This window comes from Triticum urartu, chromosome 5A (genome assembly GCF_056163025.1).
Source record: "Triticum urartu cultivar PI428250 chromosome 5A, HENAU_Tu73, whole genome shotgun sequence".
NCBI lineage: Eukaryota > Viridiplantae > Streptophyta > Magnoliopsida > Poales > Poaceae > Triticum > Triticum urartu.
The window spans coordinates 551,249,198-551,270,766 of record NC_141877.1 but is presented as its reverse complement, the minus strand read 5'-3'; the positions used below and the strand labels follow the sequence as shown (position 1 = coordinate 551,270,766).

General features: G+C 46.0%; 1 protein-coding gene and 2 pseudogenes across 3 annotated transcripts; 1 reads left to right on the top strand and 2 right to left on the bottom strand.

Annotated features, from left to right (window-relative positions):
* Nucleotides 1-12,370: 12,370 nt before the first annotated feature.
* LOC125555381 (uncharacterized) lies at nucleotides 12,371-12,949 on the bottom strand (annotated as a pseudogene).
* A 2,535-nt stretch (nucleotides 12,950-15,484) lies between these two features.
* LOC147972782 (uncharacterized) lies at nucleotides 15,485-16,602 on the bottom strand (annotated as a pseudogene).
* A 1,650-nt stretch (nucleotides 16,603-18,252) lies between these two features.
* Nucleotides 18,253-21,258, top strand: LOC125510490 (uncharacterized). 3 transcript variants are annotated; one of them, XM_048675688.2, is made up of 6 exons: nucleotides 18,253-18,469; nucleotides 19,244-19,373; nucleotides 19,474-19,629; nucleotides 19,718-19,909; nucleotides 19,996-20,293; nucleotides 20,378-21,258. In XM_048675688.2, the coding sequence occupies exons 3-6, from the start codon at nucleotides 19,570-19,572 to the stop codon at nucleotides 20,524-20,526; spliced, it is 699 nt and encodes a 232-aa protein (XP_048531645.2). In that variant the 5' UTR covers nucleotides 18,253-18,469; nucleotides 19,244-19,373; nucleotides 19,474-19,569; the 3' UTR covers nucleotides 20,527-21,258. The 3 variants fall into 3 exon arrangements, with proteins under 3 accessions (XP_048531645.2, XP_087377813.1, XP_087377812.1); XM_087521687.1 differs by lacking the exon at nucleotides 18,253-18,469 and having other exon boundaries at nucleotides 19,120-19,373; nucleotides 20,378-20,481; nucleotides 20,736-21,258; XM_087521686.1 differs by lacking the exon at nucleotides 18,253-18,469 and having other exon boundaries at nucleotides 19,120-19,373; nucleotides 20,378-20,481; nucleotides 20,733-21,258.
* Nucleotides 21,259-21,569: the final 311 nt, after the last annotated feature.

Sequence of the window (21,569 nt, the reverse complement as noted above, 5' to 3'; positions counted from 1 at the left end):
CCACCAGGTGGGGCCACCAGCCCCGGAGGCCTACATGGGCCAATAGTGGGAAGGGACCAGCCCCTAGATGGGCTGGGGCGCCTCCCACCAAGGCCCAAGGCGCCTCCAAGAGGGGAGGGGGGCAAACCCTAGGGCAGATGGGCCCTAAGGCCCACCCCAGGTGCGCCTCCCCCTCTCCCCCTTGTGGCCGCCACCCAGATGGGATCTGGGGGCTGCCGCCACCCCTAGGGAGGGAACCCTAGGTGGGGGCGCAGCCCCTCCCCTTCCCCTATATATACTTGAGGTATTGGAGGCTGCAAGACACACGAGATCCTCTCCCTGTTGGCGCAGCCCTACCTCTCTTCCTCCTCGTCTCTCGTAGTGCTTGGCAAAGCCCTGCTGGAGTCTCCCGCTCCTCCACCACCACCACGCCGTCGTGTTGCTGCTGGATGGAGTCTTCCCCAACCTCTCCTTCTCCCCTTGCTGGATCAAGGCGTAGGAGACGTCACCAGGCTGTACGTGTGTTGAACGCGGAGGTGCCGTCCGTTCAGCACTAGGATCATCGGTGATTTGAATCACGACGAGTACGACTCCATCAACCCCGTTCACTTGAACGCTTCTGCTTAGCGATCTACAAGGGTATGTAGATGCACTCTCCTTCCCCTCGTTGCTAGATTACTCCATAGATTGATCTTGGTGATGCGTAGAAAATTTTGAATTCAGCAAACATTGCAGCTAGGCTATCCTTAAGCTTTTTTCGCCCAATTTCAGCCCAATCTTCATCGGATTACCCCCCAATACTTTCAGACTCTTTCGGTAACGAGATGTCATTGAAATTCTGTAATTGTGCTGGGGCAACATGATATGCTACGTTACTAGGAAAAGACACATGCGCTCTGGTAGAATTCTCACTTATTCGGCCATGAGCATGAAGGCGCGGAGCCGAATTATGAACATCTACAATTGCATATGGTGCCGAAAAATTAGTAGCATGATGTGTAGCATACGATGTTTGAGGGTAATTGGCCGAATAACTAATAGTAGCATGGCCAATTCCCCTATCCACCGACATGTTTGGATTAACATGTTGCAAATTAGTTGTCGATGAATAAAAAGATGAAACACTATGCTGCATGCCATTGAAAGTTCCTATATGGGGTGTTTCAACTTGATTAACCGAACTCATCATGTTGTTCATCAACATATAGATTTATGGGGTTGCCGATGCATGGGAGTTGGGATACATATGTTGCATGTTGCTAAAATTATATGAAGTTGAAGCATGAAGATTATTCTGAATCGGCTGTTGCACATAATTAGAGGCGTGATTGATAAAACTAGGGCTAGCCGATACAATATGCTCATTAGACGATCTAGCAACAACATATGCATTATTTGCATCTACAAAGGAGAATTGGGTATTTATATTATCTTTGTAGATCACAACTTCTTAATGACGATATCTTCGTAGCAAGAACGGGCCGGAGACCATTCAAAGCTTCGGTCCCCAGCAGAGTCGCCAAAAAGTGTGTTCGCACATGAACACGTCACCGTGTACCTTCGACGCCGGGCGTGATGCACCGCAACTCACGTCGAAGGAGACCCGTCCAGAAGCGCGGTACGCAAGCAATCCGGCGGGCGCTTTTGAAGAACCAAAACCCCACGCGCCCGGTAGGGACCCCGTCAAGGCGCGCGACGGCTATGGGCTGCCCTAGGTCGCCCTGGCCGCCCCTAGGGCCTCGAGGTTCGCCGCCCTGAAATGAAGAAGAATGAACAAAGAACAAGGAAGAAAAAAACAAGGGAGAGAGATAAAGGTAAAGGTAAAAAGTGATATATATTGATAGATCGATTGTGTGTTGTTCAATCGGGCGTCACCCCTTACATATATATGAGGCGGCATGTCCAAATCTTCAAAAGTTACCCTAACTTGGACTACGAGGGCTGGAACTTCCGGTCTGGCCCGGAACTTCCGGGCTCAAATTATATCAAGTAGCCCTCTTGCACTGAATCTGTAGGTCGCATACGACTCCGGATCACGATGGTCCCAAAAGCAAAGTTGTAGATCTTGCAATGGAGAAAAACTCGTCAGTCGATCACTTTTTCATCCAAGTTCATCTTGAGGTTGAATTCGGGCCCGCAAATCTGCAAGTAATGTTAAAACTCCAGTTTTCAGGGCGCACCGCGTGCAAACTTTCGGTTTAGCCCGGAACCTCCCCGGAAGTTGTCCGGAACTTCCGGGGCAAACTTTTGCAGCACACTGTTTTATCTCTAAATTTTGCATACGAACTCCAATTTACACGATGTTTATATCCAAATCGACAATTTCGACGAGACAAAGACAATTCGTGTAGAAAGTTTTCTCATATGAGACCATCTTGGGGGCGTAATCAGCCGAATAGTGTTTTGGATATTAAATCTTAGTAGTTCGAACACATTTTCAGCCTTAGAGATGAGACCGGATGGCTATGGCCCAAATACCAAAGTTTCTCCTTTTGACGATACAAAACTTTCTCACTTTGAGTACTTTTCCATTTGAGGCCTTCTTAATTATGTTTTTGATCATGCCAAAATCTGGTGTCAACACCCGTCCTCCCCTCAACCTCCTCCCACCGTCGTGCTGCCGCCCCCGGTCATCCCTCTAGCCCCGGGGATTCCCAGTTTTTTCCGCCGATATTGCACCACCCCCACACCCCTAAGATAGATAATGGGGGCCCCCCTGCCACAGTAAGATAGATAGTGGGGTCGCCAGCGAGCTCCTTCCCTCCCTCCGGTGAGCTTCTTCCTTCACTCCGGCTGGTCCTTCCTTCACATGAAAATCGACTGACCCAAATTCTATATTCAAGCGACATACATTTAGTTATTTTGAAAAAAATGGGCATGAAAACTGGTTTCTTTGGGCACGAGGAAGCGTCGTCTCCAACAACAGCCCTAAAATAGGGCACCCAGATCAACCAAATCATTTTATTTCTGAACTAAACATTTGAACTACTTCAGCCATATTTCACATTTCAAATAATGATCGACAAAAACATAGTTCAAATACCAACTATAATCATAGTTCAAATACTACATAACACTTAGACTACCAACTTTAAACTACACATTGTCCCGGTCAATGCCGTCGGACTCGTCACTCGATGATGTTGACCACATTGCCACCTCCTCCATTCTTCCTTTTCTTGCTTTGTGACAAGGAAGGCCCTGCCTCATCGTCATTCTTGCACTTCTCGGCCTTCTTCTTTCAGTAGACTTCCCTCTCGGCTTGCACATACTCTGGATGTGCCCGAGCAAATGCCGCCATGGTGACCTCATCACTCTTATGGATGTTTTCGCACTCATCGATAACAATGTGAGGATCCTAGATCGGGCTCAACCCAATTGTCACTGGCGGACCAATGTGCTACACATCCGCCCAAGTCCCACTCTCCAGGCTGAGCTTCGAGCAGGGGGCAAGACTCCACACTACGACGTCGTACGCACGGGCGACAATGTTGGCCAACGTGAAAGTGTCGAGCCAATACTGGTTGCCGGTGTGCTGGAACACCGCGCCGTAGCTGTCGGACGGCCACCGTCGCCTTCCATTGTAGCCGAAGGAGCTCTTGCACGAAGGAGCCATGGCGGCAGGCTGGAGAGGAAGCGGCCTCGATAAAAAATGGCGGCGGCGGGCCGGAGAGGATGCGGCGGCTCTGGAAAAGCGTCGGGGTCGGCAGGGGAATTGGGCAGCAATACGGGCGCGGCGGTGTGATTCCTTAGACCGGCGGCTGTGGGACGCGGCGGGGAAGCAAATCCGGCCGTAGGCGGGTGCGGTAGCCACAGATCTGACACCGGTGGAAGGGAGGAGTGTGGTTGCGGGTGGTTGAGCGAGCGGTTGCGGGTGGGTGGGCTGCCGTTTTTGTTTTGCGGCAGCCGGCTGCGTGACACATATTTGATGCACGAGGTGCCCCCCTTTTTTGGGATGCCCTAATTTTTTTGCAAGACTGTTAGGAATTGGCAACTATTGGAGGGTGTTTTTTGCCATCTTGTGCTCTAAATACCTTCTTATAATTTATAGGGCTGCTGTTGGAGATGCTCTTCGGTGGTTTTCCTTAAAAGATATTGTTTTCATGTCATTTATGTATTAATATTTATTGAGGGGAATGTCATTTTTTTTCCTTTTCTTCTTCAAGTTTCCTTTTTTTACCTTTTTTGGTATTTATTTTTAAAAATGTCTTTCTGAAAATACGTGAATATTTTAAAAAATATCAATACTTGATAAAATACAAAGAACATATTGAAAAAAGTTATTAACATTTTTCTAACTCGTGAATCTCATTTTAAATAAATATTTATTTTTTAAAATGCATTAACTTATTAAATTGTATGAATGTTTTCAAATTGTGAGAAAGCTTTAAAAACATAAGTGAAAACCTTCTATTAATTGTATGAACTTTTTGAAAATAAATGAATACTTAGAAAATTGCACCATCATTTTATAAAATTCACAAAAAAATCTAAGAAAATATCTGGGCACTTTTTAAAAGATTTTAACAATTAGAAAAAAAATCAAGAACACACATTTTTATTTCATGACAGAACTGGTACGAAAATTATTATTTTTAAGATATATAAACCCTATATTCAATTGTGATGAACATTTTAATGAAAACGTGAATACTTAACAGTTATTTTTAAAATTAAAAGAAATAAAGAGGTAACCAAAAAAAGGAAAGGAAACAATAAAACAAAAAGTTGGCGAATCCCGCGTAAATGTAGGCCAACGCTTGTTACAGTCACTTCATGGGCGAACCAAATCTACGCTCATGTGGGCGGCAGCGGATTAACACTCGCAGCAAGAAGCGTATAGTGGCGTCGCAGTCTCCATTTCGCGTGGCTACCTGGTTTGAACTAGGGCTGTGATAAAAGCTCAAGGCTCACAAGTCATTCACGATCGACTCTTTTTTTGGCTCGACTAGAAAAGAAACGAGCCGAATATGAGCGTTTTATATGGCTCAACTGAGAAACAAGCTGATCTTCAATCAGAACTAGCCCGCTCAATATTAGTTTGATAGCTTAAGATAATTCAGAAATTCAATTTGGCTCTAGAGAGCATATGCTCCTGGTCGCCAAAAATGTATTTTGCAAATGTCAAAAACATTTGGAAAAAATACATATGTTCATTGTCATGCTCAAATGCTACCTGCAAATTTTCAGGGGGAAACCATAAGCATTTTGATCTTTGCAAAAACAAAAAACAAATCGAATGTCAAATGTTACCTCCAAATGTTACACTTTATTTTTCTCAACAACGAAGCACTTTTGTTTTCACATGAAAATTTTCAAGCACGCTTTTTACACTATGATGAACATTTACAAAAAAAATCAGAATTTTAAAATTTTATTTACTATTTGCTTTGAATTTACTGTTCATCTGGGAGCATATGCTCCTCAGAGCCAAAATGGCGCTCCCAAGATAATTTAGTTAGCATGTTGAATGATTTTATAGTATATTAGATAATACGATAATTTATAACAATATATGTTGTGTGTGTGATTTTTCTTCAATTTATCTACAAGCAGGTGAAGCAAATTTAAGCATTTATATAGTACCTGGTCAGTCATGTGATAAGTATATTATTATTTATGGCCAAAGTTCAACAACATATGTGCCTTCTTATGTTTTTTAATGTTGGTGTGGCCTATCTAGTAGAAAAATGGTTTTAAATAATAATAATAATAATAAATTGTCTTATTTAGCTTGAAACTAGCTCATGGTCGACTTGAGATACGAATGCTTTCTATAGCTCGACTTTCAACTTCACTCGGATACGGCTCACTCGAATTTAAGTATAAACTGAGCTGAGCTTAGGCCAACTCGCTCGAACCCGACTCGCTTGAACCGCTAGGCCGCTTGGCCATTTTGCACGTCCCATGAGCCAGAAGTACAAGTGAGTTCTTGTTTACTTGGAAAACTAGATGACACCTCGCGCATTGCGGTGGGAACATGCGTGAATTGCTTGCGGTATATTATTTTGGTGAGATTTAGTTGTCTTGAATTTGAAAATTAGAGTAAAGATTTAAAATATATGTATTTTTGTATTTGGTTTTATATAATTATAAAATTAATATTAAGTAGTATCTCATATGCATGTTGAGATAAATAGTAGTGGAGTTCATAAAGTGGGGTGTGTGCATGTTCAGGGAGTCAGTATATGTAGCATTTTTGCTGAAATCTGAGATGGGCTCTAGGCCCATATTGCAATTTCTGAAAAATCTCTAAGGGCTCATGTGGGTTAAGTTTAGTCCCACCCCGGAAGTGGAAGGAGAGTTGGAGTGGTTTATAAGGGTTTCTCTTCTACATGCTATTGGAGCTTGAGAAGAGAAGAGGCACTCGCGCACTCCTCCTCCGCCGCCCGCCTCATCACGACGCGCCGCGCCGCGCCGCGGGTTGCGGGATTGAGCCGAGCCGAGCTCACACCTACGCGCTTATTTTTGCCAGTCACTAACGGAGAGTTTTCTGACAGCTAGGCCACGATCTGAGACGTCGGATCGTGGGCTGTCACGGTCCACACGGCTGCGCCTATAAGTATGTGGTGTCTCCTAACCCTAGTCGCTACGAACAGATCACATCTGCTCACGCCCACCGTCGTTCCTTTGCTGCTGCTGCCGCCGGTGACTCCATCCCGTCCGCCGCGTACACGGTCGACGGGAGAGCAGGTCTCCGAAACCACGCCCTTCTGGTTCCTGTACGGGGTGAGGGGCGAATAAGTTTTTGGGCAGCGATTACGCGACTGCTCGCTTCCGATCGTCTACTTCCTCTACGTCCGCGTCGCCTTCATCATCACCATGTCCACCGACGCCGACCGTGCCGCCGTCGAGAAAGCTGAAGCCGACAAGAAGGCCGCCGAGGACGCCGCTGCTGCCACCAAAGCCGCGGCCTCTGTGTGGCCTACTCGAGGGTATAACTCGTTTATCCCGCTCCTGATTATTTTCATATTAGCAGTACTAGCAGTATGTAGAGATTTGTCTACTGTTTGCTTAGTACGTGCATGTTTAGATCAGGGTCAGCACGTCATCAACTTAGTCAATGCCATGCTAGTGATTTACTCATGGATTAATTTAATCGAGAAATTGCCTATTTACTCAACAATTTTCATGCATGCATGTTAAAAGAAATAAATGTAACAGAATTGATGAGGTGGCATGTGTGATGGTGTGTCATGTGTGCATGTTAAGATAAATAAAGTAGTGGGGATGAACTTCTTAGGCACACTCACAAGTTTCTAAGGGTTGTCTGGGATAAGTGGACAACTCTACCTACTCAACTAGTGAAGTGATGTCGAAAAACAAGAAACAACAATGTTGCCGCATCACTCGCTAGGGCGACTAGCGTGACCACTCATCTCGGCCACTAGGGCGTCTCCTAAAATGCTTCTCTTCCTTGCTGTTGTCGGTCGACACCGCCGTGCAAAGCCCTAGGTGGCCGACGCTGGTGGCCAGCCATCTGCCATTTCTTCCCATGTCCTCCACCAACAGCAGATCTGAAAGATCGAGAAGATAGGTCTAGAGCACTTTTGTCATGATGTTTGTTATCTCCATGTGTGAGAAGATAGGTCTAGAGCACTTTTCCCTAATTATCAAGGATATGGATGAACCTTGATATGTGTAGGATCTGAAACGTTATTGTGGATACGATATTCTTTGTTGTATGCTTAGTTTAATAACTTCCTGAATGTTGTGAAGGGGCCCCACTCAGCATTTGTGCCTTATGGTCACAAAGTATGTCACCATAAAGGGCTAGGACGTGAAGGCAATTCAAGGTGACAGTAAAAGCCTTTGCCCCTATTCTTCACATTTGACCAGAAATTACGGAGAACATTTAGAGCATCTCCAACAGCCGCCCAACGTGCGGCGTGCCCATCGCCTGATTTGGCGCGGCGGGCAGCGCTGGCTCCAGCAGCCGTGCTAAAATTTAGCGCGCGCATAGCTCCAGCAGGCGCGCTAAAATGCAGCGCGCGCTATCACATGAACACTCTGGACTAGGTTGCATACATATTTTTTAGATAAAACAATACATAGTTCATAGATAAAATGATACATAGATATTTTACATAGTTCATAGCATAGATAGATAAAACTACGGTGCAACTGAAACGCCCTCGATGCGGCTATAGCTCCCACGTGTCGAGGCACGACTTAGAGACATAACCGCATTGAAAGCAATGTCGCAAGTCAGGCAATCATTACAACATCCCATGTATAATAGAATAAAAGGGGGAGATACATAGTTGGCTTACACTCGCCACGTCACATCAAAGTACATAAATAACATCCATCATACAAACACTCATGGCCCGACTACGGCGCCAAAATAGAAAAGAACCCAACATGCGACAAGGCCCGAATCAAACCCCAACTAGGCACCACTGCTGATCATCAGGAAAAGACACATAATATCGCTGAGAGTCCTCGTCGAACTCCCACTTGAGCTCGTACTCATCACCTGGAGCGGAATCACCTGGACATGCATCTGGAGATATAGTATCTGTGAGCCACAGGGACTCAGCAATCTCGCACCCTCGCGATCAAGACTATTTAAGCTTATAGGAAGGGTAAGGCAAAAGTATATGTGGAGCTGCAGCAAGCGACTAGCGTATGTGGTGGCTAACTTATATGCAAAATAGAGCGAGAAGAGGAGGCAAAGCGCGAGCGAGAATCTAGAAGAACAACCTGCGCAAGCATAACTCCAACACCGTGTCCACTTCCCGGACTCCGCCGAGAAGAGGCCATCACGGTAACACACACAGTTGATTCATTTTAATTAATTAAGGTTCAAGTTATCTACAACCGGACATTAACAAATTCCCATCTGCCCATAACCGCGGGCACGGCTTTCGAAAGTTCAATCCCTGCAGGGGAGTCCCAACTTAGCCCATGACAAGCTCTCACGGTCAACGAAGGAATAGACCTCCTCCCAAAACGTTCCGATCAGACTCGGTATCTCGGTAACTCAAGACACTTCGACAGGTTAAAACAAGACCAGCAACACCGCCTGAATGTGCCGACAAATCCCGATAGGAGCTGCACATATCTCTTTCTCAGGGCACACTCAGATTGTCCTAGGTACGGGTAGGCCAGCCCAGAGTTTCCCCTGGTGGCCACCGGTAGCTGACAGGTGGACCAACACTCAGAGGAGCACTGGCCCGGGGGGGGTTAAAATAAGATGACCCTTGAGTCTGCAGAACCCAAGGGAAAGAAAAGGCTAGGTGGCAAATGGTAAAACCAAGGTTGGGCATTGCTGGAAAAGCTTTAATCAAGGCGAAATATCAAGGGGTTCCCATTATAACCCAACCGCGTAAGGAACGCAAAATCCGGGAACATAACACCGATATGACGGAAACTAGGGCGGCAAGAGTGGAACAAAACACTAGGCGAGAGGCCGAGCCTTTCACCATTTACCAGGTATATAGATGCATTAAGATAACATAGCAATATAATGATATCCCAACAAGTAAATAAAAGATGTTCCAACAAGGAACGGTCTCCAATCTTCACCTGCAACTAGCAACGCTATAAGAGGGGCTGAGCAAAGCGGTAACATAGCCAATCAACGGTTTGCTAGGACAATGGTGGGTTAGAGGTTCAACATGGCAATTGGGAGGCTGACAAGCAAAAGGTAGGCATCGTAGCATTGGCATAGCAAGAGCGAGCAAACTAGCATAGCAAAGATAGTAGTGATTTCGAGGGTATGATCATCTTGCCTGCACAGTTGTCAGAGTTGACTGGATCCTCACAAGCAAACTCAACGGGCTCCTCGGTAGCGAACTCGTCTCCCGGATCTACCCAAACAAGACAAACAAGCAACAAGTATACAATCAACCACGTGCAAGACCAAGCAATATGATGAAATGATGACATGCTATGCGGGATGCGATGCGGGATGCAAAATGCAAGATATGACAGGAAATGCATGAACCTTGCCTCAACTTGGAATTCCAAGGGTGCCACTGGAAATATGAGATGAAATCGCTTGAAAACGATATAAAGATCATCGGAATCGGAGTTACGGTTTGGAAATGGCAAGCGTTTTAAGAATGACACCGGTATGCGATTTACAGCAAGTAGGCATCTAAATGCAATGAGATGAACATGCTACAGCCACCAAACATGACAACAAAGTACATGGCAGGGATGCACACAAGATGCTTAACAAAAGACTAGCACTGAGCTATGGCCAATTCATCCATTATGAGGTTCAAACAAGCATGGCAAAAACGCAAATGCAAAACAGATTCCAGACTTAGTGAAATTAACACTTGTCTGAAATTTCAGATCACGAAGCCCTCTTCGGAGCAGAAAAACAACATGATACATGACCTGATTAAGACAAGTAAGAACATGTAATGGAGCTACTCAACAAGCTTAACAAAAGTCCCAAAGTGACCTGGGGCCAAAAGGGATCACAAAATATACTAACGGGCACACGAACATAGCCAAAACATAATCCGTTTTCAGACTTAGTGAAAACTGAGACATGCTGAAATATAACTCACGAAGGCATGTAAACGAGCTCGATGCACTCACTAAGGTGCAAGTCATGGCAAGGCAAGCATACACCCATAAATAAGGCACAAAATACAAGCTAGACATGGCAAGAACAATGGCATAGTATGCATGGATCAACTACAACAACGCCGGCAAAATCGCAAACGAGTTGACGATCTGCCCAGATTCACCACGAAGCAAAAGTAGAGCTCGATTGACTCAAGCTAGGGTGCTCCATAATTGCAAACAAATACATGGATGGATAGATCATAACATGATTAACAAAACTCCTTTACTGATCATCCTCAAAAGAGGCACGGATCACTAGGAAACAAGCTGAACATATGGCATCATGAACTAAAATATCCCAGACTTAGTGAAAACAACAAAGTCCCTGAAAACAGATTTACCGGGTGCCTCACTTTGCAAGCTTGCACAAGTCACCACACACATCCTAAAAATGCATGGGTTGCACCTCTGGAAAGAAGACAAAATGCTTAATAAAACATATGAAGGACTCACAGGCATATCATGTACACAATAATCATGGCAAAAATGACAAAAGTCTAAGATGAACTAGCAGATCTGACAATTAACTCACGAAGCCTCCTTCTAACAGCATTTTGGGCATCAAGATGAGCTCAAATGAAAATGATGCAATGGAATGAAATGATGTACTCGTCGAGATGAACATTTTGATATACTATATGTCCAAAACAGAGCTACGGATGCGGAGATATCACTGGTCAAAGTATGCACAAAAATTTAGGGTTAGGGATGAAAAAGTCAACCGAGATGAATTTCTCAGATCTGGATCCAGATCCGCACACTTCCCGATGCACGCCAGAGTTACTGTAGCAGCTCGCCGGACTTGACGGGGAAGAAGGCCGGCGTGGGAGGAGGAGGAAGAGGACGGCGGGGCCCGGCCAGATCCGGCGATGGCCGGCGGTGCGAGGTCGGTGGCGGCCGGGCTCGGCGCCGGGCGGTGCGGCGGCGATGGTGGCGGCGAGCGGCGGTCGCCGGAGAAGAAAGGCGCGGGCGAGGTGCTGGCCTCGGGCCCGGTCGGGCGAAGGAGAGGGCCGGCCCCGGGCCTTGCGGGCCGGCGGCTGGGAGGCGGCGGGGATGTGGTCCGCCCGCCACGTGGCGGCGCCTGGCTGGCTGCGGCGATGCGTCCGGTCGGATCGGACGTGGCCGGCCGGCGCGGTGGATCTTTTTTTTAGGGTTTCGAGAGGGGAGATGATCCGAAAACGGAGGGGTGTATATATAGGCATAGAGGGAGCTAGGAGAGTCCAAATGAGGTGCGGTTTTCGGCCACGTGATCGTGATCGAACGCTCTAGGACATGGAGCAGAGTTTGGTGGGTTTTGGGCCAAATTGAAGGGGTGTTGGGCTGCAACACACACGAGGCCTTTTCGGTCCCTCGGTTAACCGTTGGAGTATCAAACGAAGTCCAATTGATACGAAACTTGACAGGCGGTCTACCGGTCGTAAACCAAGGCCGCATGACAAGTCTCGGTCCAATCCGGAAATGTTTAATCCCCACACACGAAAGAAAGCTAGAAATGACCACCGGAGAAGAACGAAGCGCCGGAATGCAAAACGGACAACGGGGAAAATGCTCGGATACATGAGATGGACACGTATGCAAATGCAATGCACATGATGACATGATATGAGATGCATGAAAACGAAAACAACACACGGAGACAAAGACCCGAACCCGAGGAATAAATATAACTTAACGCCGGAAACGGCAAGAGTTGGAGTACAAATTGGGAAAGTTACATCCGGGGTGTTACAGCAACTACATAAAAACTACAGTGCAACTACATACTACGGTGCAATTAGATAAACTATGGTGAAACTACAACCTACTCCGAGTCGTCCTCATCATCATCATCATCCTCGCTGGTGTTTTCCGAGGTATCGAGCCACATCTCGTCCCAACGAAGATCGTTATCCTCAAAGATCGACTCCTCACCTGCTTAAACGATATCGCACTGTGATATCGCCAGTGCCTTCCGCCGACGCCTGTCCGCCCGCTCTGCCCGACGCTTTGCCGTCCTTTCCGCCCAGTAGGCGCGCTCGGCGGCGATGTCCTCCGGGTGGCGCCGGCGCCACTCCTCCATGGCTCGCTCATCCTCCTCGGCGATGAGGAGGCGGTGCTGCCGCCGACCGTGCTCCGCACGGTCCTGATCCGTGATAAGACGAGGTGGAGGGGCGACGGCCTGCGCCTGCTCGTGCGTGAAGACGTCACGGAAGTTCATCTGCGACGGAGGCCTCTCTAGGCGCCACGCCACCGCATCGTACGCGCGGGCGGCCTCATGCGCGGTCGCGAACGTGCCGAGGACGAGCTGGACATTGCCGGACCGGATCTCGGTGTAGTAGCTGCCGCCGGGGCACTCGAGGAAGCCGCGGTAGCCAGACGATCCCCGGTGGCGCGGTGGCATGGTGGCACGGTGGGGGCGGGGCGAGCAAGCGGCAGAGGAAGCGGGGAGAGCGCACGTGGCAGTGTGGAGGCCGCGTGGCAAGCGCCGCAATTTATAGGCGCGCCGGAAGCGGTGCGCCAAATCTAGCGCACGAGTTGCTGCCTTTTCCCGCGCACGCTACTTTCCTGCCACCGCTGGAGCGCGCTAAAATGCCGGTTTACCCCGCGCGCGCGTCTTTTCACACCACTGTTGGAGATGGTCTTAAAGAGGTTGTGTCCACGGGGTAACCCTTAAGTATCATGAGTTGTAACCCTATGGGGAAAGCTATGATAGTGGCATGAGTGACACGAAGTCTACTTTAAGAAGAATATGTTCTGTACCCGGCTCTGCCCGACATAATCATCAACAATGGCTCAAGTACCATCGAAAAATGCCAATGGCGGCTGAGCACCAGGCCAACCGGTATCTCATCCGTCCTGGCGCCATGTGGATCCCCGCTGCCTCTGTATTATGTGTGCATCCGTTTTTTTGTGGCCGTATTCATCGACGCCGGCCCCACGCACATGGAAAGGAAGCTAGGCCTGTCGCACGCTGCTGACATGGGCCGCACAACATATCGCACTTGTACACTGATGGGCTGTTTTTTCTGGAGGGAATTGCACAAACCACCACTTATTGGGGCTGGCGTTGCGCAAAACACCTACTATACGTGTTTGTTGCGGAAAACACCACATATTGGTGTAATATATTGCAGATAGGTCTAATCTAGTATTTGGCTGCATTGACATAATTACAGACAAATGGATCCTGCTTGTAAGTGCACGCGTGGCTGTAAAAACCGGCCACATCAGCCAACATATTAGATTGTCATTACCTCCAAAACCTGTGGTCCAGTTGAGCCGAAACTTCCCCAGATTAGTATTGAATACATGTAATATTTACTGGAATTATTTCACATTTTTCTGAAAATGTCAAATTTTGAACAAAAAAATTGAATGGGCTATATAAAACTTCCATTATTTAGCAAATCATTAATCCAAATGGGGTAAAACTTTCCTGAAATGGTACTGTACACATGCGTAATTTACTAGAATTTTTTCACACTTTTCTAAAATAATATGACTAGTCTCATACACCAAAAGGTACATCCATTAGGTTTGGTACTTGCAAAGTCGCAACATGGCCATTACAAACCACTATACGCCATTCATTCTTGATGAGGTTGGTACCCTAGACCCGGAGTGAAGTAGGAAAACAATCTGTTGTCTTCATATCGTCGCATTCCTAAACGTGAGTTGCTTGCACTTGAAGATCTTCCTGTCACGGTGGATTCTTGAGAGGAATGAGCAGCTGCCCTTGGAGGAGCTGGACGTGGGGCAGCAGCGCGTGAAGGAGCTGGACGTGGGGCAGCAACGCGTGAAGGAGCTAGACGTGGAGCAGCAGGCTGCGAAGCTTCATCTGGTAGCCTCCGCACGGTCTGAAAACATTTGAAGTTTGTCAAATCTGTAAATTATGGTAACCATAGAAAAAATAGGAGAAAAACAACGATTACCTTGTGTCGTGACTTTCTTATTGCCAAGTGTGGCTTCAAAGGTTCTGCACAGTTTGTGTACCTATACCCTTATAGATTACAATTTGAGCATTTGATTGTGGTCATTCTTACTTGAACACTAGACTTGGATGATTCATGTTTTCCTTTGCATCTTTTCTTCTGTTTTCTTCCACGCTTTGGTTCATACTTAGGCGGGTCTATATCAGGTGTTTCCGTTCTCGTCCATCCATGGGGACCTGGCACTGTATATATGAGATTCTTGTATGCCTCTTTGTACATGGGCTTCTTAAAGAAGTCACTGACATAATCATCTAGAAATTCTTTTGCTTTGTAGATAGCACAAACAGCATGCTTGCAAGGTATACCGGTCAGGTCCCATTTGAAGCAACCACATTTACTTTCGGTTAAATTAACTTCATAAGTCCTTGGGATATTTGTAACTTGCCATAGACCCTTCTTTGCACATACAGCTGTGCACCATCTTGCATTTCTCTTCCCCCACTCTAATCTTTCAACATAAGTAGGAGTAATTTCCCATTGGACATGTTCTACCCCTTCTCTCCTAGATGCATATCTGGGCATTAGTTTGGTCCTAATTGAATCAATCATGGTCACTATTGGCTTATCTCTGACTTTGAGAATGTAGTTGTTGAACACCTCACTAATGTTATTGACCACTAAGTCAGTCTTGCAGTGTGTGTCAAGTGCATGACGTGCCTAATGTTTAGGTGGTATATTGCACATCCATTCCCATGCATCCTTATCCTCTTTTTTGAGTTCTTCCATGGCAACATCAAAGTCACACTTATCAAAGGCGTAAGCAGCATCATCTACTAGTTTCTTAAGGTCTCCGCCCTTGTACCCAGCACTTTAAAAATTTGCATATATGTGCCTAAGGCAGTACCTATTGCTAGACTGAGGGAATACCAAATGAACAGCAGCTAGGAGACCTTTTTGCCTATCAGACATGAAGGTATAGGTGCCAAACTGACCTGCGGTACCACCTAGTGCATACTTGAGTTGATTGAGAAACCATGACCATGTAGCAGTATCTTCCGTTCCAACGACACCGAATGCGAGCGGATAAAATTATTATTGCCATCTCGAGTTGTGACGGCAAGCACTTGTGCTCCATTACCCAACTTAAGAAAGCATCCATCAATCCCTATACATAGTAAAAAATTTAGATAAATGTAATTGACAAAGGCGAGAAATATTAAACGATAGAATAAAGAGGTGAGATATTTACCAATGAAAGGCCTACAACCATTCTTAAACCCTTCGATTTGCGCATGCAGACCAGAGAAAAGACCATGAAACCTTGGGTTCTTTTCAGGTTTGTTGATTGGACGGATTGTCATACATGGCATCTAGAACCAGGATTCTTTTCCATTACAGTTTGCAAATAATCTTTGATACGTAGGTATTGCCTATCTTCGTCTCCTTCTATAGCTTCAAGAGCTTTATTCTTCGCCCTATACGCCATGTGTCTGGATATTTCAATTCTAAAGCGCTTGTGCACAACATCAATAAGAGCAGTTATATTCATGGTTGGATCACTCCTGATCTCATCTTCATACTCCTTAGCAAGCCAAGTGTTGTTGATCCTTGATGTATCGGTGGTAGTGCCACAAGTGTGTGGCAGCATTATCTGCCTAATGCAATGCGTCTTTTCTCCCTTTATTTGAGATGATCAAACCATGAAAGCACGAGTGCCGCCCGACTACAGCAAGCAACCACCCTCTCTTGGTTATTTTTCAAATATGTGAAATTTCTGATGTGAGCTATGTGATAATTCTCTAAAGCCTTCCTTAATTGTGTGACATCATGGAAACACAAGTCCAAGGCAAACTGCTCATGTGCACTACTCTTGCTCTCGTCATAGTATGTTCTCTTCTTCACTAGCATTGCTCTGCTCTTCCTCTTTCTCACTACTATTTCTGATTCCAACACAGCACCATCATCATCGTCTAAATCTATTATCTCTTTATTGTCGTCACTACAACTATCACTAAGCACAAAATGCATCCTCAATTGTGCCTGCGGCTGCCCTTTGCTTAACCTGCCTGATCTTGATTGCTTTGGCCTTCGCATTTTTGCTTCTTGCTTCCCTTATCATAGCAGCCTTGTCCACCCTAGGATCCTCAACCAATTCTTCCTCATCAGGTACCGGGAACAATTCTTCAACATCCGTGTCTCCTTCTAGGTGAGCCTGCAGTACATCCTCAGCATCAGAACTTGATTGTTCACTGGAATGTGGCTCATATACAAGGTCTTCGGAAAAACTGGCATTCATTTGTGGAGATTCAAATGCATGCATCTCATCCATTTCTTCTCTTTGCTGGACGTGGCAACCCATGTTGAGCTGGTTTTGCACAGAGTGTTCCAGATTCAAGTCAAACTGGGTGTTAATGGGACAATCTTGATGGATTGCCCTTGGTTCCTCGATGTACCAATCGGAAGGCCACTCCATGCTGGATGGAGGATTGGTGTTGCTCTCTTTGCTACTGCCATTGGATAAAGGATAATAATCAGATATGTTGCTGAATCAAAATTTATACTGACACAGGGGACAAGGCCTTAAACACATGTCAAAATCGAGCACAGAACCTAAGTAATAACAACACAAACGCCCCAAAAAATAGGATCCTAAACAAAAATATGTCTATCGACGGCAAAATTTACACCCAAAATGTAGGGTTTCATGAGGGGGAAGAAGTCCTAGAAGGTAGGGGAGAAGATGAGCAGAGCCTGGGTGAGAGGGCGGGGGGGGGGGGGGGGGCGCTTACCCGACGATGGGGAACGGTTGGCTCCGCTCCATCACCAGCGACAGGATGGTCGTCGTCGCCGCCGCCTGTTGTTCCTGTGCGAGGTCATTCCTCTCTGCTCGAGCCACTCTGTACGAGATGGTTGTGTGTTGTTTTATCGATATGGACTTTCAGCCCATCTTTTTCTGTGAGTCGGCTTCCAACCCACTTATTAAATTGTTTTTTTAACTCTGGTCTTTTCATTTCTTGGTCTAATATATGTTGGCTGATGTGGCCGGTTTTTATTGCCACGCGTGCACTTACAAGCAGGACCCATTTGTCTGTAATTATGTCAATGCAGCCAAATACTAGATTAGACCTATATGTAATGTATTACACCAATATGTGGTGTTTTCCGCAACAACTCCGTATAGTAGGTGTTTTGCGTAACGCCATCCCAATAAGTGATGGTTTGTGCAATTCCCTTGTTTTTTCTCTGCATGTACCAGCGCGAAGACTGGCACGTACTAGCACAATCATGTGCTGTAGCGTGCGGAGAGCCACGTCCACCAGTGCATCTAGCAGCCGATGTGGCCCAGTATTGACCATGGAAGAACTAACTGCACATATCTATTTAGTTTACCGTTTAATTGGGTTTTTATTTTTATTAGAACAATCAGGAGGTTAACTGCAATACTATCATGCATAATCTGTTCCAAATCCTGCCCGCACATGATCACATTTGTGGAACACAAAATCAACCTCAAATTATGCATCGAAACACGCCATTCAATAGGTAGTTTGATTACGCAGATCCATAAATTTTTATTAATAATCACATTTCTGTTGGGAGACTAGTGAAACAACCATAATCTCGTTTCGCCGTTGGGTATCAACTAACAGCTTATTCAGTGTCAATGATTCACGCGAGAGGCCAGGTTCTGTGCAGCGTGGAACAGCTTTGCGCCGCGCAGCCCTGTTGGCTCGTCCCTGATACGTCACGTCATGCAATTTACTACGCATTCACATCATTCCTCCTCACCTGTCATCTACCTCCACCCACCTCACTCTGCTTCTTCGCCGCGGAAGGGGAATCCACCAGAGGGACCAAGGGGGAGCAACAGCCCCCTCGCCGTCGAACTACTGGACGGCGGCTAGGATCTCTCTCCTCCGACGGGCCGACAAGTGCCGGGGGCGAGGGGTGGGCAGGCCCAAAATCATCCGGCCGGTCAAGGCGCATAGGTACTCCATTCCAATCCATTCACGATCTGCTGCAAACGCTAGGTCGCCATTGTTCTTAGTTTTTTTGCTTCAATCGATTAGGGTTCTCAAAACATTTTTTAGGGTAGAGAGGGAAGATGACTGGTTTTTTAGCGGGATCCAAGCTGGTATGGTTGTCAATCGATTAGAGAACAGCGAACAGTCGCCTGAAGATTGGAACAGTGATGGGGATGGTTCAGGTGGCTCCACTGGTTTGCCTGAATCACCATGTTTCACGTCCAGGCTATCTGTGCTCAAAGTGGGTTCAGTCATAAGCAAGTTTAGTGAATTCAAGCGCCAGTTAGTCAGGGAAATTGGATTCGATGGAATGCTTGAGCTAAAATCATGGCAGAAGATCAACCTGAAATACAACGCTTATCTAATGGATAGAGTCGATGTAGATTCAAGTATAATAAATCTTGAGGGCCAAGGTGTTCTTCAACTATGTGACAAGAACATGAATTATGTGTTTGGCCTCCCATGTGGCGATTCAACCATACAAGCCGAAGGAGTCGAGCTGTCAGCAGCTTGCATTGAGTATACCCGTGTGGCAGCATCGTTTAGTGACAGAGGCACCCACAGCCTGAAAGCAGCAGAGGCATACTTAAGCAGATGCATAGTAGAATCATCTACTTAGTTAGAGTAGGACTGCTTCAAAATAGTTTTTGTTATTTTTGTTGTTGGTCATGTGCTGGCACCTACTGCGAAGCACGATTATATATCCATTGATTGCTGGGCTGCACTGAATGATATCAGCAAGATAAAGGATTGGAATTGGGGAGGATATGTGTTGAAAAATCTGTTTCAAGCTGTCAAAAAGTTCAAGGCAGATGTTTTGAGAAGAAACCCAACCGTGCATATAGTTGGATGTCATCTATTTCTGCAGGTGTGTGTTCGTGTTTTTCTTGATGAAAACCATTAGAATTTTTCTAATGAGTTAGTCGCACATGCTCACATGATTTTCCTGTTGTTGTTTTCATTTGCAGCTTTTTGTGCTTGATAGCCTCGAGCTGGGTGTTCTAAACAGGGCAAGAGGTGTAACCCCGCTTATAGGCTTGTATGACTATGAGTCGATCAAGAATATGGTTGAGAAAATTACAGTGAATGTTGCCCCGGGCGAAGTTTCCTTTCACGGCGCAGCGGTAAGCAAAACATGCCAAATCGAAGACATTTTTTATGTCAATTAGTACTACATCAGAACATGATTCTAACATGCGTTCAAATCAATAGGTGTGTAGCAAGCTCTCTATGAGAAACCTAATTGGATGCAGTCTGAAGGAAGTCTGTGCAACAAAAACACCAAAGCCCACGAGAGCGCCAAAAAAGGCAAATGCAGCGTGCACACCAATTCTACGGAATAGCTGTGCCAAAACCGGCCCGCAAGAGTTTTCAAATTATATACGAACACGCTACCCAAGCATAGTATGTCTCCTAAAGCCATTGTCCATGTTCATCAGCTACTTACAATTTGACTGCCACCTAACCTTTTTTTATATGTATTTATGTAGTCAGCGGAGAAACTTGGTATACTTCTTCGGGAGCAGAATGCCCGTGGGCTAGCAAATATTACAGAAATATGTCAAGCGTTCCAGTCCAATATGTTCACTTTCACTGACAAGCCAATGACATGCATAGCAGATAGCTGCACTTGTTGCAAGGCGCATGGAAGCAAAAGGTGCATCTTGAAGAGGGAAGACACGAACACTGACCATGTACCTCGCATTGCATCAGTAGATCAAGCCCAATTCAGCACGCCTTTAGTAAGCAAGATTGGACCCCGATTACCAGCACCAGGAAACCACGAAGGTACATGATCAATCTTTTAAAATCATACAAACGATCTTATGGAACTTGGGCATCCCCATGACCCTACTTGATCTGCCTTGCCAGGCACCGTGTCGGCAAACAGTTCCGTGTCTAGGAAAAGAGATGGCAGTTTATCTTCAAGCATACAGTCAGGCACAACAAAGAAAATCTGCTCACGTGATCAGCAGGTTGTTGTTGCAGTAACCCCTGATATGTCTTCAACGTATCTATAATTTTTGATTGTTCCATGCTATTATATTATCAACCTTGGATGTTTTATATGCATTTATATGCTATTTTATATAATTTTTGGGACTAACCTATTAACCTAGAGCCTAGTGCCAGTTTTTGTTTTTTCCTTGTTTTGAGTATCACAGAAAAGAAAAACCAAACGGAATCCAATTGACCTAAAACTTCATGGAACTTATTTTTGGACCAGAAGAAGGACATGGAGTAAAAGAGTTGGGCCAGAAGATTCCCGGGCTGCCCACGTGGGTGGGGGGAGCGCCCACCCCCCTGGGCGCGCCTCCCTACCTCGTGGACAGCCCGGAGACCCCCCTGACTTGTTCTCGACACCAAAACCTCTTATATATACTAAAACTTCCAGAAAGAAACCTAGATCGGGACTTCCGCCGCCAGAAGCCTCCGTAGCCATCGAAAACCAATATAGACCCGTTCCGGCACCCTGCCGGAGGGGGGGAATCCATCTCCGGTGGCCATCTTCATCATCCCGGCGCTCTCATGACGAGGAGGGAGTAATTCTCCCTCTGGGCTGAGGGTATCTACAGTAGCTACATGTTTGATCGCTCTATGTGTTCTTGATTCGGAACGATGTTGATGTATCGCGAGCTTTGCTACTTTAGTTGGATCTTTTGATGTTTCTCCCCCTCTACTCTCTTATGATGAATTGAGTTTTTCTCTTTGAAGTTATCTTATCGGATTGATTCTTCAAGGATTTGAGAACACTTGATGTATGTCTTGCATGTGCTTATCTGTGGTGACAATGGGATATCATGTGATCCACTTGATGTATGTTTTGGTGATCAACTTGCGAGTTCCGTGACCTCGTGAACTTATGCATAGGGGTTGGCACACGTTTTCGTCTTGACTCTCCGGTAGAAACTTTGGGAAACTCTTTGAAGTTCTTTGTGTTGGTTGAATAGATGAATCTGAGATTTTGTGATGCATATCGTATAATCATACCCATGAATACTTGAGGTGACATTGGAGTATCTAGGTGACATTAGAGTTTTGGTTGATTTGTGTCTTAAGGTGT